Source organism: Pogoniulus pusillus, chromosome 20, assembly GCF_015220805.1.
Source record: "Pogoniulus pusillus isolate bPogPus1 chromosome 20, bPogPus1.pri, whole genome shotgun sequence".
Lineage (NCBI taxonomy): Eukaryota > Metazoa > Chordata > Aves > Piciformes > Lybiidae > Pogoniulus > Pogoniulus pusillus.
The window spans coordinates 21672042-21689754 of NC_087283.1; the positions used below are offsets into that span (position 1 = coordinate 21672042).

A 17713-nucleotide genomic window follows, 5' to 3' on the forward strand; every position below is an offset into this window, starting at 1 on the left:
TGGGAACCCACCCGACTAAAGCGGGGCAAGGGTGCAAGGGGCGATTCGGTCGCGGCACGGCGGCAGCCCCCGGGCAGGCAGGACACGCACCCGTGGATCCGGGATGGGCCCCGGCGGCGGCACCGACCCCGCCATGGGCGCGGGCGGGGGGCGGGAGCGGCGGCGGGAGGAGGAGGAGGTGGTGGTGGAGGAGGAGGAGGAGGAGGAGGAGGAGGAGGAGGAGGAGGAGGAGGAGGAGGAGGAGGAGGAGGAGGAGGAGGAGGAGGAGGAGGAGGAGGAGGAGGAGGAGGAGGAGGAAGGGGGAAAAGGAGGAGGAGACTCGGCCGGCAGCGCCCCGGGCTGCCCGCTCCGCTGCCGCACCGGTACCGGCACCGGTGAGGGAGGCGAGGGGAGGAGACGGGAGCGGGTCGGGGCGGGCCGGGCGGGCGGGCGGCTGCGTCACGGCACCGGCACCGGCGGTGGCGGCGGCGGCGGAGGGACGGCAAAAGTTGCGGCAAACTTGGGCCGAGGAGCGGAGGGGAGCGGGGCGGGGGGGGGGGGGAAGGGGCCGCGCCGGGACGGACGGTACCGAGCCGAGCGAGGCGGTACCGAGCCGAGCCGTGCTGGGCCGTGCGGTCCCGGCCCCACGGCGCCGTGCGGGACAGGGCGGGGCGGGCGCGGAGGAATGCGGCGGATCCCCGCGGGCCGGGGCGCGTCACCGCCCGCCGCTGAGTGACAGCGCCGCTGGCCAATGGGGAGGCGCTGAGCCACAGAGGGCCCGCCCCCACCGGGAGCGCGGGACGGGACGGGGGGGGGGGGGGGGGGGGGGGGGCAGCGCCACGCCGCCTGCCGCGGCCGAGGGGCACGGCCCGGGGGGACGGCCGGGGGCGGGGGGGTGCGGGGCGCTCCCGGCGGTGCTGCACGGGTGCTGCCGCTGCGTGGGGACTCCCGGAGAGGGGCTTCGCCGCTGCCGGTGCTCCGTGGGGACTCCCGTGGGCGTTGCACGGGTGCTGGCGCTCTCGTGGGCGCTGCGTGGATGCCCGTGGGGAGTTCCGCGGGTGCCGCATGGGTGCTGGTTGCCACCCGGAGACTCCTGTGGGTGCTCCGTGGGGACTCCCGTGGGCGTTGCACGGGTGCTGGGCACTCTCGTGGGCGCTGCGTGGATGCCCGTGCTCCATGGGGACTTCCGCGGGTGCCGCATGGGTGCCGGTTGCCCCACGGAGACTCCTGTGGGTGCTCCGTGGGTGCCAGTGCTCCGTGGGGACTCCCGTGGACGTTGCACGGGTGCTCCTGTGGGTGCTCCGTGGGTGCCAGTGCTCCGTGGGGACTCCCGTGGACGTTGCACGGGTGCTCCTGTGGGTGCTCCGTGGGTGCCGGTGCTCCGTGGGGACTCCCGTGGGCGTTGCACGGCTGCTCCTGTGGGTGCTCCATGGGTGCCGGTGCTCCGTCTGTGCTCCCGTGGGCGTTGCACGGGTGCTGGCGCTCTCGTGGGCGCTGCGTGGATGCCCGTGGGGAGTTCCGCGGGTGCCGCATGGGTGCCTGTTCCCCCACGGAGACTCCTGTGGGTGCTCCGTGGGTGCCGGTGCTCCGTCTGTGCTCCCGTGGGCGTTGCACGGGTGCTCCTGTGGGTGCTCCGTGGGTGCCAGTGCTCCGTGGGGACTCCCGTGGGCGTTGCACGGGTGCTCCTGTGGGTGCTCCATGGGTGCCGGTGCTCCGTCTGTGCTCCCGTGGGCGTTGCACGGGTGCTCCTGTGGGTGCTCCGTGGGTGCTGGTGCTCCGTGGGGACTCCCGTGGGCGTTGCACGGGTGCTGGCGCTCTCGTGGGCGCTGCGTGGATGCCCGTGGGGAGTTCCGCGGGTGCCGCATGGGTGCCTGTTCCCCCACGGAGACTCCTGTGGGTGCTCCGTGGGTGCCGGTGCTCCGTCTGTGCTCCCGTGGGCGTTGCACGGGTGCTCCTGTGGATGCTCCGTGGGGACTCCCGTGAGCGTTGCGCTGGTGCTGGTGCTCCGTGGCGACTCCCGTGGGCTCTACACTGAGGTGCCGGTGCTCTATGAGGACTTCCAAGGGTGTTGGACCAGCACTCCCGTGGGTGTTCCACGGGCGCCGTGCTCCCGTGGGCATTGCATGTGTGAAACGGTGCTCTGCAGGCACTCCGGAGGGTGTTGCATGGATGCCCGTGCGCCCGTGGGCATCATCCCGCTGCCCGTGCCCGGCTGGGTCCCGGTTTATCCTCTCCGGGGCAATCAGGAGGGCGCTGGCCAGGGCTCGGCCCCTGACTTTGACCAAAACTTCACCATTTCACCAAATTCCACCCGAGAAAACCTCGTTTTTCACAGCGCGGAGCCCATCGCTGCCAGCTGCCGCTGCCCCGGCACCGGCTGGCAACGGGTCCATGCTGCACCGTCCCGGAAAGCCGCCGGGATGCTGCGGGCTGACCGCGGCTGCCCTCTGTACTTATCCCATTAGGGCTCTCAGCAGCCTCCCATTAGGGTTTCCTGGGGTGGTTTATCCGCCTGGCCCAGCCCGGGTGGGAGGTCTCTGCCGTCAGCACCAGCCCTTCCTTGTGCCATCACCAGAGAGGCAGAGCCTGTCCGGCTACCTCCGTCTGGCTGCCGTTGGCCAGCATCCTGCTGCCCTCCATGGTCAGTTTGGTCTAGCTGGAGCTGTTCTTGCCTCGCTGGCACCGGGTCTGGGCTTTGACTCTCACCACTGGAGCTGTTGAGGTGCACAGCATCCTGCTCCCCCCCCCATGGCCAGTTCAATCTCTCTGGAGCTGTTCTTGCCTCGCTGGCACTGGGTCTGGGCTTCAACTCTCACAACTGGAGCTGTTGAGGTGCACAGCATCCTGCTCCCCCGTGGCCAGTTTGGTCTCTCTGGAGCTGTTCTTGCCTCGCTGGCACTGGATCTGGGCTTTGACTCTCACCACTGGAGCTGTTGAGGTGCACAGCATCCTGCTCCCCCATGGCCAGTTTGGTCTCTCTGGAGCTGTTCTTGCCTCGTTGGCACCGGGTCTGGGCTTTGACTTCCACCACAGGAGCTGTTGAGGTGCACAGCATCCTGCTCCTCTCCATGGCCAGTTTGGTCTGTCTGGAGCTGTTCTTGCCTTGCCAGCATGGATCTGGGCTTCAGCTCTCACCACTGGAGCTGCTGAGGTGCACAGCATCCTGCACCCCCGTGGCCAGTTTGGTCTCTCTGGTGCTGTTCTTGGCTCACTGGCACCAGGTCTGGGCTTCAACTCTCACCACAGGAGCTGTTGAGGTGCACAGCATCCTGCTCCCCTCCATGGCCAGTTTGGTCCATCTGGAGCTGTTCCTGCCTCGCTGGCACCGGGTCTGGGCTTCAACTCTCACCACTGGAGCTATTGAGGTGCACAGCATCCTGCTCCCCCATGGCCAGTTCGGTCTGTCTGGAGCTGTTCTTGCCTCGCTGGCACCGGGTCTGGGCTTTGACTCTCACCACTGGAGCTGTTGAGGTGCACAGCATCCTGCTCCCTCCCCATGGCCAGTTCAGTCTCTCTGGAGCTGTTCTTGCCTCGCTGGCACTGGGTCTGGGCTTTGACTTCCACCACAGGAGCTGTTGAGGTGCACAGCATCCTGCTCCCCCCAGGGCCATTTCAGTCTCTCTGGAGCTGTTCTTGCCTCGCTGGCACTGGATCTGGGCTTTGACTCTCACCACTGGAGCTGTTGAGGTGCAGCCAAGCCCCCTCCATGGCCAGTTTGGTCTCTCTGGAGCTGTTCTTGCCTCGCTGGCACTGGGTCTGGGCTTCAACTCTCACCACTGGAGCTATTGAGGTGCACAGCATCCTGCTCCCCCATGGCCAGTTCGGTCTGTCTGGAGCTGTTCTTGCCTTGCTGGCACTGGGTCTGGGCTTCAGCTCTCACTGGAGCTGTTGAGGTGCACAGCATCCTGCTCCCCCATGGCCAGTTCTGTCTCTGGAGCTGTTCTTGCCTCGCTGGCACTGGGTCTGGGCTTCCACTCTCACTGGAGCTGTTGAGGTGCACAGCATCCTGCTCCCCCGTGGCCAGTTTAGTCTTCTGGAGCTGTTCTTGCCTCACTGGCACCGGGTCTGGGCTTTGACTCTCCCTGGAGTTGATGTGCACAGCGTCCTACTCCTTCCATGGGCTGTTTGGTCTAGCTGGAGCTGTTCCTGCCTCTCTGGCACCGGGTCTGGGCTTCCACTCTCACCACAGGAGCTGTTGAGGTGCACAGCATCCTGCTCCCCCCCAGGGCCAGTTCGGTCTCTCTGGAGCTGTTCTTGCCTCGCTGGCACCGGATCTGGGCTTCGACTCTCACTGGAGCTGTTGAGCTCCCCCTGCCCGCAGCACCTAGGATGGTCTTGGAGGCCTGGAGGTAATGTCATGCGGGTGACATCATGCGGGTGACGTCATCCAGATGGCACGCAGATGTTGCCTCCAGCGCACTGGCTGAGGTGGCCTTGGCCAGGCTGCGGTGCCAGAGAGGGGCAAGGTGCTGGCGGCCTGGCAGTGGCGCTGTGGTCCTCACGCAGGAGCTCGCCAGATGTTGTGTTCCCTGGGGATGCTGCTGGGACCATCACTGCCAGGAGCCCTCAGGGGGGACCCTGCTTAGGGTCCTTGCTGAGGACCTCACTGGGGTCTTCGTTGGAGGCTTAGCTGGGGCCATCACTTGGCTCCTCACTGTGAGGGGTGGGGGTCATGTTAGGGACCTGGCTGGGGGGACATCACCAGAGAGACCTGAGCAGAATCCCTGCCAGCAACCTCATCGCTGAGAGAGTCATTGGCCACTGGAATGGGCTGCCCGGGGAGGTGGTGGAGTCGCCGTCCCTGGAGCCGTTCAAGGCAGGACTGGACGTGGCACTTGGTGCCATGGTCTGGCCTTGAGCTCTGTGCTAAAGGGTTGGACTTGATGCTCTGTGAGGTCTCTTCCAACCCTGATGATACTGGGTGATACTCAGTGTGCCACCACCCTCCAAACCTAGGCACTGCACCTCCACTTCCCTCCAGCCCCTCCTTATCTCCCACAGGTGCCCGGGCAGAGGGCACTGCCCCAACGCCGACGGCCATGCCCTAGGTGAGACCCACCATGAGCCAAAGCAGCGCCTCACGCCTGGCCGGCTCCCCGCCGCTGCCGGGGGGCTCTCTGCTTGCCCTGCTGGCTCCGGAGCCTTCCCCATCCCCTCCCAGCGGGACGCCCTCCCCGGGGCCACCGCCGGCGCTGCTGGAAGGGGACTGGGAGGGACGTGAGGAGCTGCGGCTGCGGGAGCTGGAGGAGGCTCGGGCGAGGGCGGCGCAGATGGAGAAGACGATGCGGTGGTGGTCGGACTGCACCGCCAACTGGCGAGAGAAGTGGAGCAAGGTGCGGGCAGAGCGCAACCGAGCCCGGGAGGAGGTGCGGCAGCTGCGCCACCGCCTGGAAGCCCTCACCAAGGAGCTGGCAAGCCTTCGACGTGACCGTGACCGCGACCGACCGGAGGAGAGGTCCCCGGCGGCTCGCACCCCGCCGCGGCTTCATGGCCAGCCTGGCACCGGCTGCCCTCCCGACGCCGACGGGGCAGAGGCAGAGGCTGACCCTGAGCATGAGCCTGTGAGGGATGTCGGGGCTGAGACGCCCCAAAAAGCTAAGGTGAGAGGTGGAGAGGGGTGCCCGTCCCGGGTGCCATGGGGAGGGGGCTCTGCTCACCCCAAACCACCTCTGCTTGTGGGTGCCCACCGGGCCACTCCCTGCCCTGCAGAAACTGGGCATCAGTGGGGACAGACCTCTCTTGCACAGTGTGAGGGGGCAGAGCCCTCTCAGAGCAGTATGGAGGGGGCAGACCCCTCTTGGCACAGCATTTTGGGGGTCAGACCTCCCCCCTCAGAGCAGTATGGAGGGGGCAAACCCCTCTTGGCACAGCATTGTAGGGGGCAGACCCCCCCTCAGAGCAGTATGGAGGGGGCAGACCCCTCTTGGCACAGCATTTTGGGAGTCAGACCTCCCCCTCAGAGCAGTATGGAGGGGGCAGACCCCTCTTGGCACAGCATTGTAGGGGGCAGATCCCCCCTCAGAGCAGTATCATGAGGTCAGACCCCTCTTGGCACAGTGTTGTAGGGGTCAGACCCCTCTCAGAGCAGTATCATGAGGTCAGACCCCTCTTGGCACAGCATTTAGGGGCATCAGACCCCACTCAGAGCAGTATCATGAGGACAGACCCCTCTTGGCACAGCATTTAGGGACATCAGACCCCTCTTGGCACAGCATTGTAGGGGTCAGACCCCTCTCAGAGCAGTATCATGAGGTCAGACCCCTCTTGGCACAGCATTTAGGGGCATCAGACCCCTCTCAGAGCAGTATCATGGGGTCAGACCCCTCTTGGCACAGCATTGTAGGGGGCAGACCCCTCTCAGAGCAGTATCTTTGGGGGGGGAGGGTTCAGGACCCTCATAGCCCTGTGCAGCACTGGCAAAAACTGATGTGCTGGTAGTGGGGACAGCTGCTTTGGCTGTGCCAGTGGCATCTGCCAGCGACAACTGGAATGCCAAGGTGCCCATGTGGCTTTCCGGGGGAGCTCTGTGCTGAAGACGAGAGGAAGAGAAGGCAGGAGGGGGCGACAGAGCCGCTCCCAGCTGCTCCAGCCCTCTCCTCTCTGCCGCTGTCACTAAGTGCCGTGCCATGCCATGCCGTGCCGTGCCAACTCATTCCGTCATGGCATCGCCGCCGAGCGGCAGATCTGAGCCCGATCCGAGCACTCCCCGCGGACTCCCCGCTTGATCCCCCGGGGGCTGTCTCCTTGCCTCGAAAACCTCTGCGGCTCAGGATGCTCGGCAGAAGGTTGCCCACGTGGCAGCGGCAGCGATAAGCTGGTGGCAGATAGGAGGATTCTCCTCCCGGATTTCCAGCCAGGAAAGGCAGGGAGCTGGCAGCAGAGCCTGGCGGTGTGGGGCAGCTCCCCGCGGAGCATTGGGTCCCTCTCCATCACCCTCAGGGATTCCCTAGGGACCCGGAGAGGAGGTGGCTGGAGGGATGCTCTTAGTGGCCGGTGGGTGCCGTCGGGGGTGGGAAGCCAAGGCCACTCCCACCCCCCTCACCCTGTCCTCTCTGCTGGGCCACCCACGGCGCCGCAGGAGCTGGAGCTGATGGAAAACATCTTGCCGAGTAAGCAGGACGAGAGCTGGGAGCAGCGAGGCCCCCGAGGCTCCTTCGCCCGCCAGGAGCGGAGCCGCCTGCTCTGGGAGGATGTCAGCGTCGTGGAGGAGGAGGCCACCAAAGTCACTGCCCTCAAGCTGAGGCTGGATGAATCCCAAAAAGTGCTGCTCAAAGAGCGGGAGTGAGTGCCCGGGGCATCGTCCTTGTGCCAAGGGCGCCGGCTGAGCGCTGCCTTTGGTGCCCACCGGGAGGGGATGCGCTGCGGGGTCCTGCCGGCTGCCGTCAGCGCTGTCTCTCCGCAGGGACAAGCTGGGGCTCAGCAAGAGCATTGAGAAGCTGGAGGCCGAGCTCAGCCAGTGGAAGATCAAGTACGAGGAGCTCAACAAGAACAAGCAGGAGGTGATGAAGCAGGTGAGCAAAGCGCCTGGTGGGCATCAGGAGTGCCCCTGGGCTTGGCACATCCTCCAGCGGGCGGAGTGGTCCTGATGCTCGGACGCGGCCACCTGCCCAGCTGCGGGGTGCTCCTGTAGGGGTCGTAGCGCTCCTGAGCCAGGCGGTCCACGGGTGCAGGCAGGGCTCAGGCTGTGCAAAGTGGGGGCTTGCTGCTGCCCGCCTCGAGTGCTGCGTGTCCCCCCCCTCTACAGCTCAACATCCTGAAGGAGATCCACCAGGACGAGCTGGGACGCATCTCCGAGGACCTGGAGGATGAGCTGGGCGCTCGCTCCAGCATGGATAAGAAGCTGGCAGAGCTGCGCGCCGAGGTGAGGGGGCGAAGGCAGCGGCGAAGGGGCAGTGGGGGTGGGGTGGGGGGAGGTCCTCTGCCGCCCTCTGGCATGTGCCTGTCGCAGATGGAGCGGCTGCAGGCAGAGAACGCGGCCGAGTGGGGCCGTCGGGAGCGTTTGGAGACGGAGAAGCTCAACCTGGAGCGGGAGAACAAGAAGCTGCGGGCGCAGATCGAGGACCTGGAGGAGGTTTTGGCTCGCAAGCGGCGCCAGACGGCCAGCGCCCTGGACACCGACCTCAAAACCATCCAGGCTGAGCTCTTCGAGAAGAACAAGGTGAGCCTGGGATGCTCACCTCTCCTGCTCAAGAGATGGAAAGGACCTCCAGAGCCCATCTGGTCCAGCCTGCCCTTGCCCCAGTGCCACACACAGGGGTTTGAAAGCCTCCAGAGCCCATCTGGTCCAGCCTGCCCTTGCCCAAATGCCACACACATGGGTTTGAAAGCCTCCAGAGCCCATCTGGTCCAACCTGCCCTTGCCCAAATGCCACACACAGGGGTTTGAAAGCCTCCAGAGCTCATCTGGTCCAGCCTGCCCTTGCCCAAGTGCCCCACACAGGGGTTTGAAAGCCTCCAGAGCTCATCTGGTCCAGCCTGCCCTTGCCCAAGTGCCACACACAGGGGTTTGAAAGCCTCCAGAGCTCATCTGGTCCAACCTGCCCTTGCCCAAATGCCACACACAGGGGTTTGAAAGCCTCCAGAGCTCATCTGGTCCAGCCTGCCCTTGCCAAAGTGCCACACACAGGGGTTTGAAAGCCTCCAGAGCCCATCTGGTCCAACCTCCCCTTGCCCAAATGCCACACACAGGGGTTTGAAAGCCTCCAGAGCCCATCTGGTCCAGCCTCCCCTTGCCCCAAGTGCCACACACAGGGGTTTGAAAGCCTCCAGAGCCCATCTGGTCCAGCCTGCCCTTGCCCAAATGCCACACACAGGGGTTTGAAAGCCTCCAGAGCCCATCTGGTCCAACCTCCCCTTGCCCAAGTGCCACACACAGGGGTTTGGAAGCCTCCAGAGCCCATCTGGTCCAACCTCCCCTTGCCCCAGGTGCCACACACAGGGGTTTGAAAGCCTCCAGAGCCCATCTGGTCCAGCCTGCCCTTGCCCCAGTGCCACACACAGGGGTTTGAAAGCCTCCAGAGCCCATCTGGTCCAGCCTGCCCTTGCCCAAGTGCCACACACAGGGGTTTGAAAGCCTCCAGAGCCCATCTGGTCCAGCCTGCCCTTGCCCAAATGCCACACACAGGGGTTTGAAAGCCTCCAGAGCCCACCTGGTCCAGCCTGCCCTTGCCCAAGTGCCACACACAGGGGTTTGAAAGCCTCCAGAGCTCATCTGGTCCAGCCTGCCCTTGCCCAAGTGCCACACACAGGGGTTTGAAAGCCTCCAGAGCTCATCTGGTCCAACCTGCCCTTGCCCAAATGCCACACACAGGGGTTTGAAAGCCTCCAGAGCCCATCTGGTCCAGCCTGCCCTTGCCAAAGTGCCACACACAGGGGTTTGAAAGCCTCCAGAGCCCATCTGGTCCAGCCTGCCCTTGCCAAAGTGCCACACACAGGAGTTTGAAAGCCTCCAGAGCCCATCTGGTCCAGCCTGCCCTTGCCCCAGTGCCACACACAGGGGTTTGAAAGCCTCCAGAGCCCATCTGGTCCAGCCTGCCCTTGCCCAAATGCCACACACAGGGGTTTGAAAGCCTCCAGAGCCCATCTGGTCCAACCTGCCCTTGCCCAAGTGCCACACACAGGGGTTTGAAAGCCTCCAGAGCCCATCTGGTCCAACCTCCCCTTGCCCAAGTGCCACACACAGGGGTTTGGAAGCCTCCAGAGCCCATCTGGTCCAACCTCCCCTTGCCCCAGTGCCACACACAGGGGTTTGAAAGCCTCCAGAGCCCATCTGGTCCAGCCTGCCCTTGCCAAAGTGCCACACACAGGGGTTTGAAAGCCTCCAGAGCCCATCTGGTCCAACCTCCCCTTGCCCCAGTGCCACACACAGGGGTTTGAAAGCCTCCAGAGCCCATCTGGTCCAGCCTGCCCTTGCCCAAATGCCACACACAGAGGTTTGAAAGCCTCCAGAGAAGGAGACTCCACAGCCTCCCCACCCTGGGCAGCCTGCTCCAGGGCTCCTTCACCCTCACTGTAAAGAAGTTTCTCCTCCTGTTGAGGAGGAACCTTCCTTGGTCAGGTTTGTGTCCGTTGGTCCTTGTCCATCACCCAAAAGAGTTTGGCCCCCTCCACTTGACCCCCACCACTCCCCTCAGAGATTTATGGACACTTAACCACCTTCTGCCTTTCCACTTCAGCAATGGCTCAGCATTCCCCAGGACCTTCTCAAGTGCAGACTGCTGAAGCCTTCATCCAGGGCTGATGGTGACCTCATCCTTGCTCCATCAGCTCCTACACCATGGCGTGGGCTATAGGGGGAGATGTCCCTGGGAAGGGAAAAAGGAGCACCCAGCAGTAGGGATGGCTGCTGTGTGCTCAACCCCAACCCTACCCTGTGCCTACTGCAGGAGCTGGCTGACCTGAAGCACGTCCACAGCAAGCTGAAGAAGCAGTACCAGGAGAAGATGGCAGAGCTGGCCCATGCCAACCGCCGAGTGGAGCAGCACGAGGGCGAGGTGAAGAAGCTGCGCCTGAGGGTGGAGGAGCTGAAGAAGGAGCTGGCCCAAGCTGAGGATGAGGTGGGGAAGCTCACCCTGGTGGACTGGGACAGGGGTGGGAAGCCCCTGCTCCCTTGGCAGCTTGCCAACAGCCCTGTCCCATGCCACCCTGTGCCATGCCACACAGCTGGATGAGGCTCACAACCAGACGCGGAAGCTGCAGCGGTCGCTGGACGAGCAGACAGAGCAGAGTGAGAGCTTCCAGGTGCAGCTGGAGCATCTTCAGTCCCGGTGAGCTTGAGGTTCCACCCAGCAGGAACCCAGGGCCAGGGTCCTGAGCATCCCTCAGCAGGTTTGGGGCAGGTGGGAGGTGAGTTTGGTTGCCCTCATCCAGGTGCAGTTGGAGCATCTTCAGTCCCAGTGAGCTCAGGACCCAGGGTGGGCTTTGGTGAGCACCAGCAAGGACCCAGGGCAGGTTCTGAGCATCCCTCAGCAGGTTTGGGGCAGGTGGGAGGTGAGTTTGGTTGCCCTCATCCAGGTGCAGTTGGAGCATCTTCAGTCCCAGTGAGCACAGGACCCAGGGTGGGCACTGGTGAGCACCAGCAAGGACCCAGGGCAGGTTCTGAGCATCCCTCAGCAGGTTTGGGGCAGGTGGGAGGTGAGTTTGGTTGCCCTCATCCAGGTGCAGCTGAAGCATCTTCAGTCCCAGTGAGCACAGGACCCAGGGTGGGCTTTGGTGAGCACCAGCAAGGACCCAGGGCAGGTTCTGAGCATCCCTCAGCAGGTTTGGGGCAGGTGGGAGGTGAGTTTGGTTGCCCTCATCCAGGTGCAGTTGGAGCATCTTCAGTCCCAGTGAGCACAGGACCCAGGGTGGGCTTTGGTGAGCACCAGCAAGGACCCAGGGCAGGTCCTGAGCATCCCTCAGCAGGTTTGGGGCAGGTGGGAGGTGAGTTTGGTTGCCCTCATCCAGGTGCAGCTGGAGCATCTTCAGCCCCAGTGAGCTCAGGACCCAGGGTGGGCATTGGTGAGCACCAGCAAGGACCCAGGGCAGGTTCTGAGCATCCCTCAGCAGGTTTGGGGCAGGTGGGAGGTGAGTTTGGTTGCCCTCATCCAGGTGCAGTTGGAGCATCTTCAGTCCCAGTGAGCACAGGACCCAGGGTGGGCTTTGGTGAGCACCAGCAAGGACCCAGGGCAGGTTCTGAGCATCCCTCAGCAGGTTTGGGGCAGGTGGGAGGTGAGTTTGGTTGCCCTCATCCAGGTGCAGCTGAAGCATCTTCAGTCCCAGTGAGCACAGGACCCAGGGTGGGCTTTGGTGAGCACCAGCAAGGACCCAGGGCAGGTTCTGAGCATCCCTCAGCAGGTTTTGGGCAGGTGGGAGGTGAATTTGGTTGCCCTCATCCAGGTGCAGTTGGAGCATCTTCAGTCCCAGTGAGCTCAGGACCCAGGGTGGGCTTTGGTGAGCACCAGCAAGGACCCAGGCAGGTTCTGAGCATCCCTCAGCAGGTTTGGGGCAGGTGGGAGGTGAGTTTGGTTGCCCTCATCCAGGTGCAGTTGGAGCATCTTCAGTCCCAGTGAGCACAGGACCCAGGGTGGGCATTGGTGAGCACCAGCAAGGACCCATGGCAGGTCCTGAGCATCCCTTAGCAGGTTTGGGGCAGGTGGGAGGTGAGTTTGGTTGCCCTCATCCAGGTGCAGCTGAAGCATCTTCAGTCCCAGTGAGCACAAGACCCAGGGTGGGCTTTGGTGAGCACCAGCAAGGACCCAGGGCAGGTTCTGAGCATCCCTCAGCAGGTTTGGGGCAGGTGGGAGGTGAGTTTGGTTGCCCTCATCCAGGTGCAGCTGAAGCATCTTCAGTCTCAGTGAGCTTGAAGTTCCACCCAGCAAGGACTCAGGGCCAGAGCATCCCTCAGCAGGTTTGGGGCAGGTGGGAGGTGAGTTTGGTTGCCCTCATCCAGGTGCAGTTGGAGCATCTTCAGTCCCAGTGAGCACAGGACCCAGGGTGGGCTTTGGTGAGCACCAGCAAGGACCCAGGGCAGGTTCTGAGCATCCCTCAGCAGGTTTTGGGCAGGTGGGAGGTGAATTTAGTTGCCCTCATCCAGGTGCAGTTGGAGCATCTTCAGTCCCAGTGAGCACAGGACCCAGGGTGGGCATTGGTGAGCACCAGCAAGGACCCAGGGCCAGGGTCCTGAGCATCCCTCAGCAGGTTTGGGGCAGGTGGGAGGTGAGTTTGGTTGCCCTCATCCAGGTGCAGTTGGAGCATCTTCAGTCCCAGTGAGCACAGGACCCAGGGTGGGCACTGGTGAGCACCAGCAAGGACCCAGGGCAGGTTCTGAGCATCCCTCAGCAGGTTTGGGGCAGGTGGGAGGTGAATTTGGTTGCCCTCATCCAGGTGCACTTGGAGCATCTTCAGTCCCGGTGAGCTTGAGGTTCCACCCAGCAGGAAGCCAGGGCCAGGGTCCTGAGCATCCCTCAGCAGGTTTGGGGCAGGTGGGAGGTGAGTTTGGTTGCCCTCATCCAGGTGCAGCTGGAGCATCTTCAATCTCAGTGAGCTTGAGGTTCCACCCAGCAAGGACCCAGGGCAGGTTCTGAGCATCCCTCAGCAGGTTTGGGGCAGGTGGGAGGTGAGTTTAGTTGCCCTCATCCAGGTGCAGCTGAAGCATCTTCAGTCCCAGTGAGCTTGAGGTTCCACACAGCAAGGACCCAGGGCCAGAGCATCCCTCAGCAGGTTTGGGGCAGGTGGGAGGTGAGTTTAGTTGCCCTCATCCAGGTGCAGCTGAAGCATCTTCAGTCCCAGTGAGCTCAGGACCTAGGGTGGGCATTGGTGAGCACCAGCAAGGACCCATGGCAGGTCCTGAGCATCCCTGAGCAGGTTTGGGGCAGGTGGGAGGTGAGTTTGGTTGCCCTCATCCAGGTGCAGTTGGAGCATCTTCAGTCCCAGTGAGCACAGGACCCAGGGTGGGCTTTGGTGAGCACCAGCAAGGACCCAGGGCAGGTTCTGAGCATCCCTCAGCAGGTTTGGGGCAGGTGGGAGGTGAGTTTGGTTGCCCTCATCCAGGTGCAGTTGGAGCAGCTTCAGTCCCAGTGAGCACAGGACCCAGGGTGGGCATTGGTGAGCACCAGCAAGGACCCAGGGCAGGTTCTGAGCATCCCTCAGCAGGTTTGGGGCAGGTGGGAGGTGAATTTAGTTGCTCTAAACCCTCTCCCTGGCCCCAGTTTGCATCTCCAGCAGCAAAGGAGCTGAAGCAGTGGTGGGAGATCGATGCAGCAGCTCTGGGAGGCACTGGGTAGGGGGAGTGAAGTGGGGGGGGAGCTGTGTTTATGATCCTCCTTTCTTTTATTGGGACATCTTCATTAAATCATGGAGGGATAATGGAAGCTTCATCTTCCCTCCCTCCCCACCCCCTCCCTCTCCACTCCCAGCCTCCCCCAGGTGCTCTGCCTTAAATAATTCAGCATTTCCAGTAAAAAGGCAGCAAAGTGGTGGGGACCTGACCTGGTCCTGGGCATTTAGGGTGGGGAGTGGTGGGGGAGGGGGTTGAGTTTGCTTCATAAACGGTGGTGGGTGAAGTTTTGGGGCAGGAAGGTGAGCAAGGAGCTAAACTCACCCTGGGAATAGACACTCTTGAGGTGAAGCTCGATTTTAGGAGGGGGATGGGGATGGAGGATGGGGGATGGAGGATGGGGGATGGGGGATGGAGGATGGGGATGGGGGATGGGGATGGAGGATGGGGGATGGGGGATGTGGGATGGGGATGGAGGATGGGGAATGGGGATGGAGGATGGGGGATGGAGGATGGGGGATGGGGGATGTGGGATGGGGATGGAGGATGGGGAATGGGGATGGAGGATGGGGGATGGGGGATTGGGGATGGAGGATGGGGGATGGGGGATGTGGGATGGGGATGGGGGATGGGGATGGGGGATGGAGGATGGAGGATGGGGGATGGGGGATGTGGGATGGGGATGGAGGATGGGGAATGGGGATGGAGGATGGGGGATGGAGGATGGGGGATGGGGGATGTGGGATGGGGATGGAGGATGGGGAATGGGGATGGAGGATGGGGGATGGGGGATTGGGGATGGAGGATGGGGGATGGGGGATGTGGGATGGGGATGGGGGATGGGGATGGGGGATGGAGGATGGAGGATGGGGGATGGGGGATGTGGGATGGGGGATGGAGGATGGAGGATGGGGGATGGGGGATGTGGGATGGGGATGGGGGATGGGGAAGGGGGATGGAGGATGGAGGATGGGGGATGGGGATGGAGGATGGGGGATGGGGATGGAGGTTGGGGAATGGGGATGGAAGATGGGGGATGGAGGATGGGGGATGGGGGATGGGGATGGAGGATGGGGATGGGGATGGAGGATGGGGATGGAGGATGGGGATGGAGGATGGGGATGGAGGATGGGGGATGGGGATGGAGGATGGAGGATGGGGATGGAGGATGTGGGATGGGGATGGAGGATGGGGAATGGGGATGGAGGATGGGGGATGGGGATGGAGGATGGGGATGGAGGATGGGGAATGGGGATGGAGGATGGGGGATGGGAATGGAGGATGGGGGACGGAGGATGTGGGATGGGGATGGAGGATGGGGGATGGGGATGGAGGATGTGGGATGGGGATGGAGGATGGAGGATGGGGATGGAGGATGGGGATGGGGGATGGGGATGGAGGATGGGGGATGGGGAATGGGGATGGGGGATGGGGGATGGAGGATGGGGGATGGGGATGGAGGATGGGGGATGGGGATGGAGGATGGGGGATGGGGGATGGGGGATGGGGATGGGGGATGGGGGATGGGGGATGTGGGATGGTGTCCTCCCTGCTCAGCTGGGATGCCCAATGTGGAAGTATCCAACCCCTGAGGGTTCCACTCAGTGCCCAGCTCCTGCCGAGCACCATCCAGGGCTCCCCAGCCGCAGTGCCAGATCTGGGTGGGGCTGCTCCTGTAACCAGAGCTCAGCGCAGAGGGTGAGGTCCCACTGGGACCACGCTGCAGAGGTGGCATCGCCCCGGGGGGCTGTGCCCAGGGCTCTGAGGGCAGCAGCTGTGCCCCGGCAGGCTGCGGCGGCAGCAGAGCGCTCCTCTCTTCGGCAAGATGCGCAGCGCCTCCCGCTTCGGCCCCGACGACGCCGGCGATGGGACCAGCGACCCCGACGAGGATGAGGACCTGCAGATCCAAGTGCCTTAGAAGCCAGGGGCCAGGTGGCAGCGCCTCAAGAACGCCCCCACGGCCGTTCCCTGCCCACCAGGTGCCCGTGAGGGCGAGGGCTGGGCTGTGCCATCCCCTCGGTGTGGACGGAGAAGCTGAAGTGCGGAGCGGAGCGGCCGAGAGGAAGCTTCCCAGGGATGCTCCCAGCCTGCTGCCCCTCCCTCGGGCAGTCCCTGAGGACCCCTCCAGCGCCAGCATCTCCCGGGACGTGGATGCGGCCACCGACGGCGGCAGCACTGAGCAGCCCCAGAGGAGGATGTGCAGGGCAGGGAGGGGCACTGAGCCCTGCAGCCAGCCCCTGCTCTCCTGCCCCTCCTTCTCTGTGTTATATATCTATGTATCTATGTGTACAGGGGGCCTGTGTGTGTGTGTGCTGTAAATACAGAGCCCAGAGGGGCCTGGGCTCCCCTGCTGGCTGCTGCTGCTCTGGCCCCGTCCAGGAGAGAGTGGGACAATGCTGGGGAGAAGCTGATGCGTGGCTGCTGTTGGCACCTTGCTGCCACTGCTGCCCCACACGAGCTCATACAGCTTTTGTGCCTCCTGCCTGGAGGTGCTCAGGGCCAGGCTGGATGAGGGCTTGAGCAACCTGGTCATAGAATCCTAGAACCAGGCAGGGCTGAAAGGGAGCAGAAGGAGCAGGCAGTGCCAACCCCTGCCATGGCCAGGGACACCCTACCCTAGAGCAGGCTGCACACAGCCTCAGCCAGCCTGGCCTCAAACACCTCCAGCCATGGGGCCTCAACCCCCTCCCTGGGCAACCCATTCCAGCCTCTCCCCACTCTCCTGCTCAGCAACTTCCTCCTCCCCTCCAGCCTCACTCTCCCCACCTCCAGCTTTGCTCCAGCCCCCCCACTCCTGCCACTCCCTCACAGCCTCCAAAGTCCCTCCCCAGCTTTTTTGCAGCCCCCTGCAGATGCTGCAAGGCCACCAGAAGGTCCCCTGGGAGCCTCCTCTGCTGCAGCCTGCACAGCCCCAACTCTTTCAGGCTGTGCTCACAGCAGAGCTGCTGCAGCCTCTCAGCATCCTCCTGGCCCTGCTCTGGACACTCTGCAGCATCTCCACAGCCCTCTTGTGCCAGGGGCTCCAGCACTGGATGCAGGACTCCAGGTGGGCTCTCAGCAGAGCAGAGCAGAGGGGCAGAATCCCCTCCCTGGCCCTGCTGCCCACACTGCTGCTGCTGCAGCCCAGGCTCTGCTTGGCTCTCTGGGCTGCAAGTGCACACTGCTGGCTCCTGCTGAGCTTCTCCTCCAGCAGCACCCCCAAGTCCCTCTCCTCAGGGCAGGGGTTGGAACTGGATGCTCTTGAAGGTGTTTCCTTCTGACCCAATCCATTCTGTGCTTCTCTAGGAGCCCAGCTCCTGGGTAAAGCCCATCCCTGTGCCTGGGAGCCAAGCAGCAGGTGGCTGGAGAAACACAGGGGCATAACAGCTGCACCCACGGGTGCAGGGGTGCTGAGCATGGGGGGGTGCAGGGGTTCCCCATGTAGGAGGTGCTGAGTTGCTCATGCATGGGTGCTCACTTGTGGATGAAGACTTGTTTGGGGGTGCTCACCTTGGGGAGGTGCTGAGTTGCTCATGCATGGGTGCTCACTTGTGGATGAAGACTTGTTTGGGGGTGCTCACCTTGGGGAGGTGCTGAGTTGCTCATGCATTGGGTGCTCAGTGGTGGATGAAGACTTGTTTGGGGGTGCTCACCTTGGGGAGGTGCTGAGTTGCTCATGCATGGGTGCTCACTGGTGGATGAAGACTTGTTTGGGGGTGCTCACCTTGGGGAGGTGCTGAGTTGCTCATGCATGGGTGCTCAGTGGTGGATGAAGAGATGTTTGGGGGTGCAGGGGTGCTCACCTTGGGGAGGTGCAGAGTTGCTCATGCATGGGTGCTCACTGGTGGATGAAGACTTGTTTGGGGGTGCTCACCTTGGGGAGGTGCTGAGTTGCTCATGCATGGGTGCTCACTGGTGGATGAAGAGATGTTTGGGGGTGCTCACCTTGGGGAGGTGCTGAGTTGCTCATGCATGGGTGCTCACTGGTGGATGAAGAGA

At 63.3% G+C, this 17713-nt stretch overlaps 1 protein-coding gene across 3 annotated transcripts; it reads left to right on the top strand.

The window, feature by feature from the left end:
- Positions 1-298: 298 nt before the first annotated feature.
- CCDC102A (coiled-coil domain containing 102A) lies at positions 299-16111 on the top strand. 3 transcript variants are annotated; one of them, XM_064160564.1, is made up of 9 exons: positions 299-374; positions 4981-5579; positions 7058-7260; positions 7382-7490; positions 7724-7840; positions 7928-8137; positions 10365-10535; positions 10642-10745; positions 15524-16111. In XM_064160564.1, the coding sequence occupies exons 2-9, from the start codon at positions 5040-5042 to the stop codon at positions 15651-15653; spliced, it is 1584 nt and encodes a 527-aa protein (XP_064016634.1). In that variant the 5' UTR covers positions 299-374; positions 4981-5039; the 3' UTR covers positions 15654-16111. The 3 variants fall into 3 exon arrangements, with proteins under 3 accessions (XP_064016634.1, XP_064016636.1, XP_064016635.1); XM_064160566.1 differs by lacking the exon at positions 15524-16111 and adding an exon at positions 11137-11413; XM_064160565.1 differs by lacking the exon at positions 15524-16111 and adding an exon at positions 10849-11001.
- The last annotated feature ends 1602 nt before the right edge of the window (positions 16112-17713 follow it).

What these genes read in the sequence shown, in the direction of transcription:
- CCDC102A (XM_064160564.1), top strand. Translation starts at nt 5,040, where the DNA reads ATGAGCCAAAGCAGCGCCTCACGCCTGGCCGGCTCCCCGCCGCTGCCG. An exon ending in AGACGCCCCAAAAAGCTAAG is followed by an intron (nt 5,580 to 7,057) that starts GTGAGAGGTGGA and finishes ACGGCGCCGCAG; the next exon opens with GAGCTGGAGCTGATGGAAAA. An exon ending in GTGCTGCTCAAAGAGCGGGA is followed by an intron (nt 7,261 to 7,381) that starts GTGAGTGCCCGG and finishes GTCTCTCCGCAG; the next exon opens with GGACAAGCTGGGGCTCAGCA.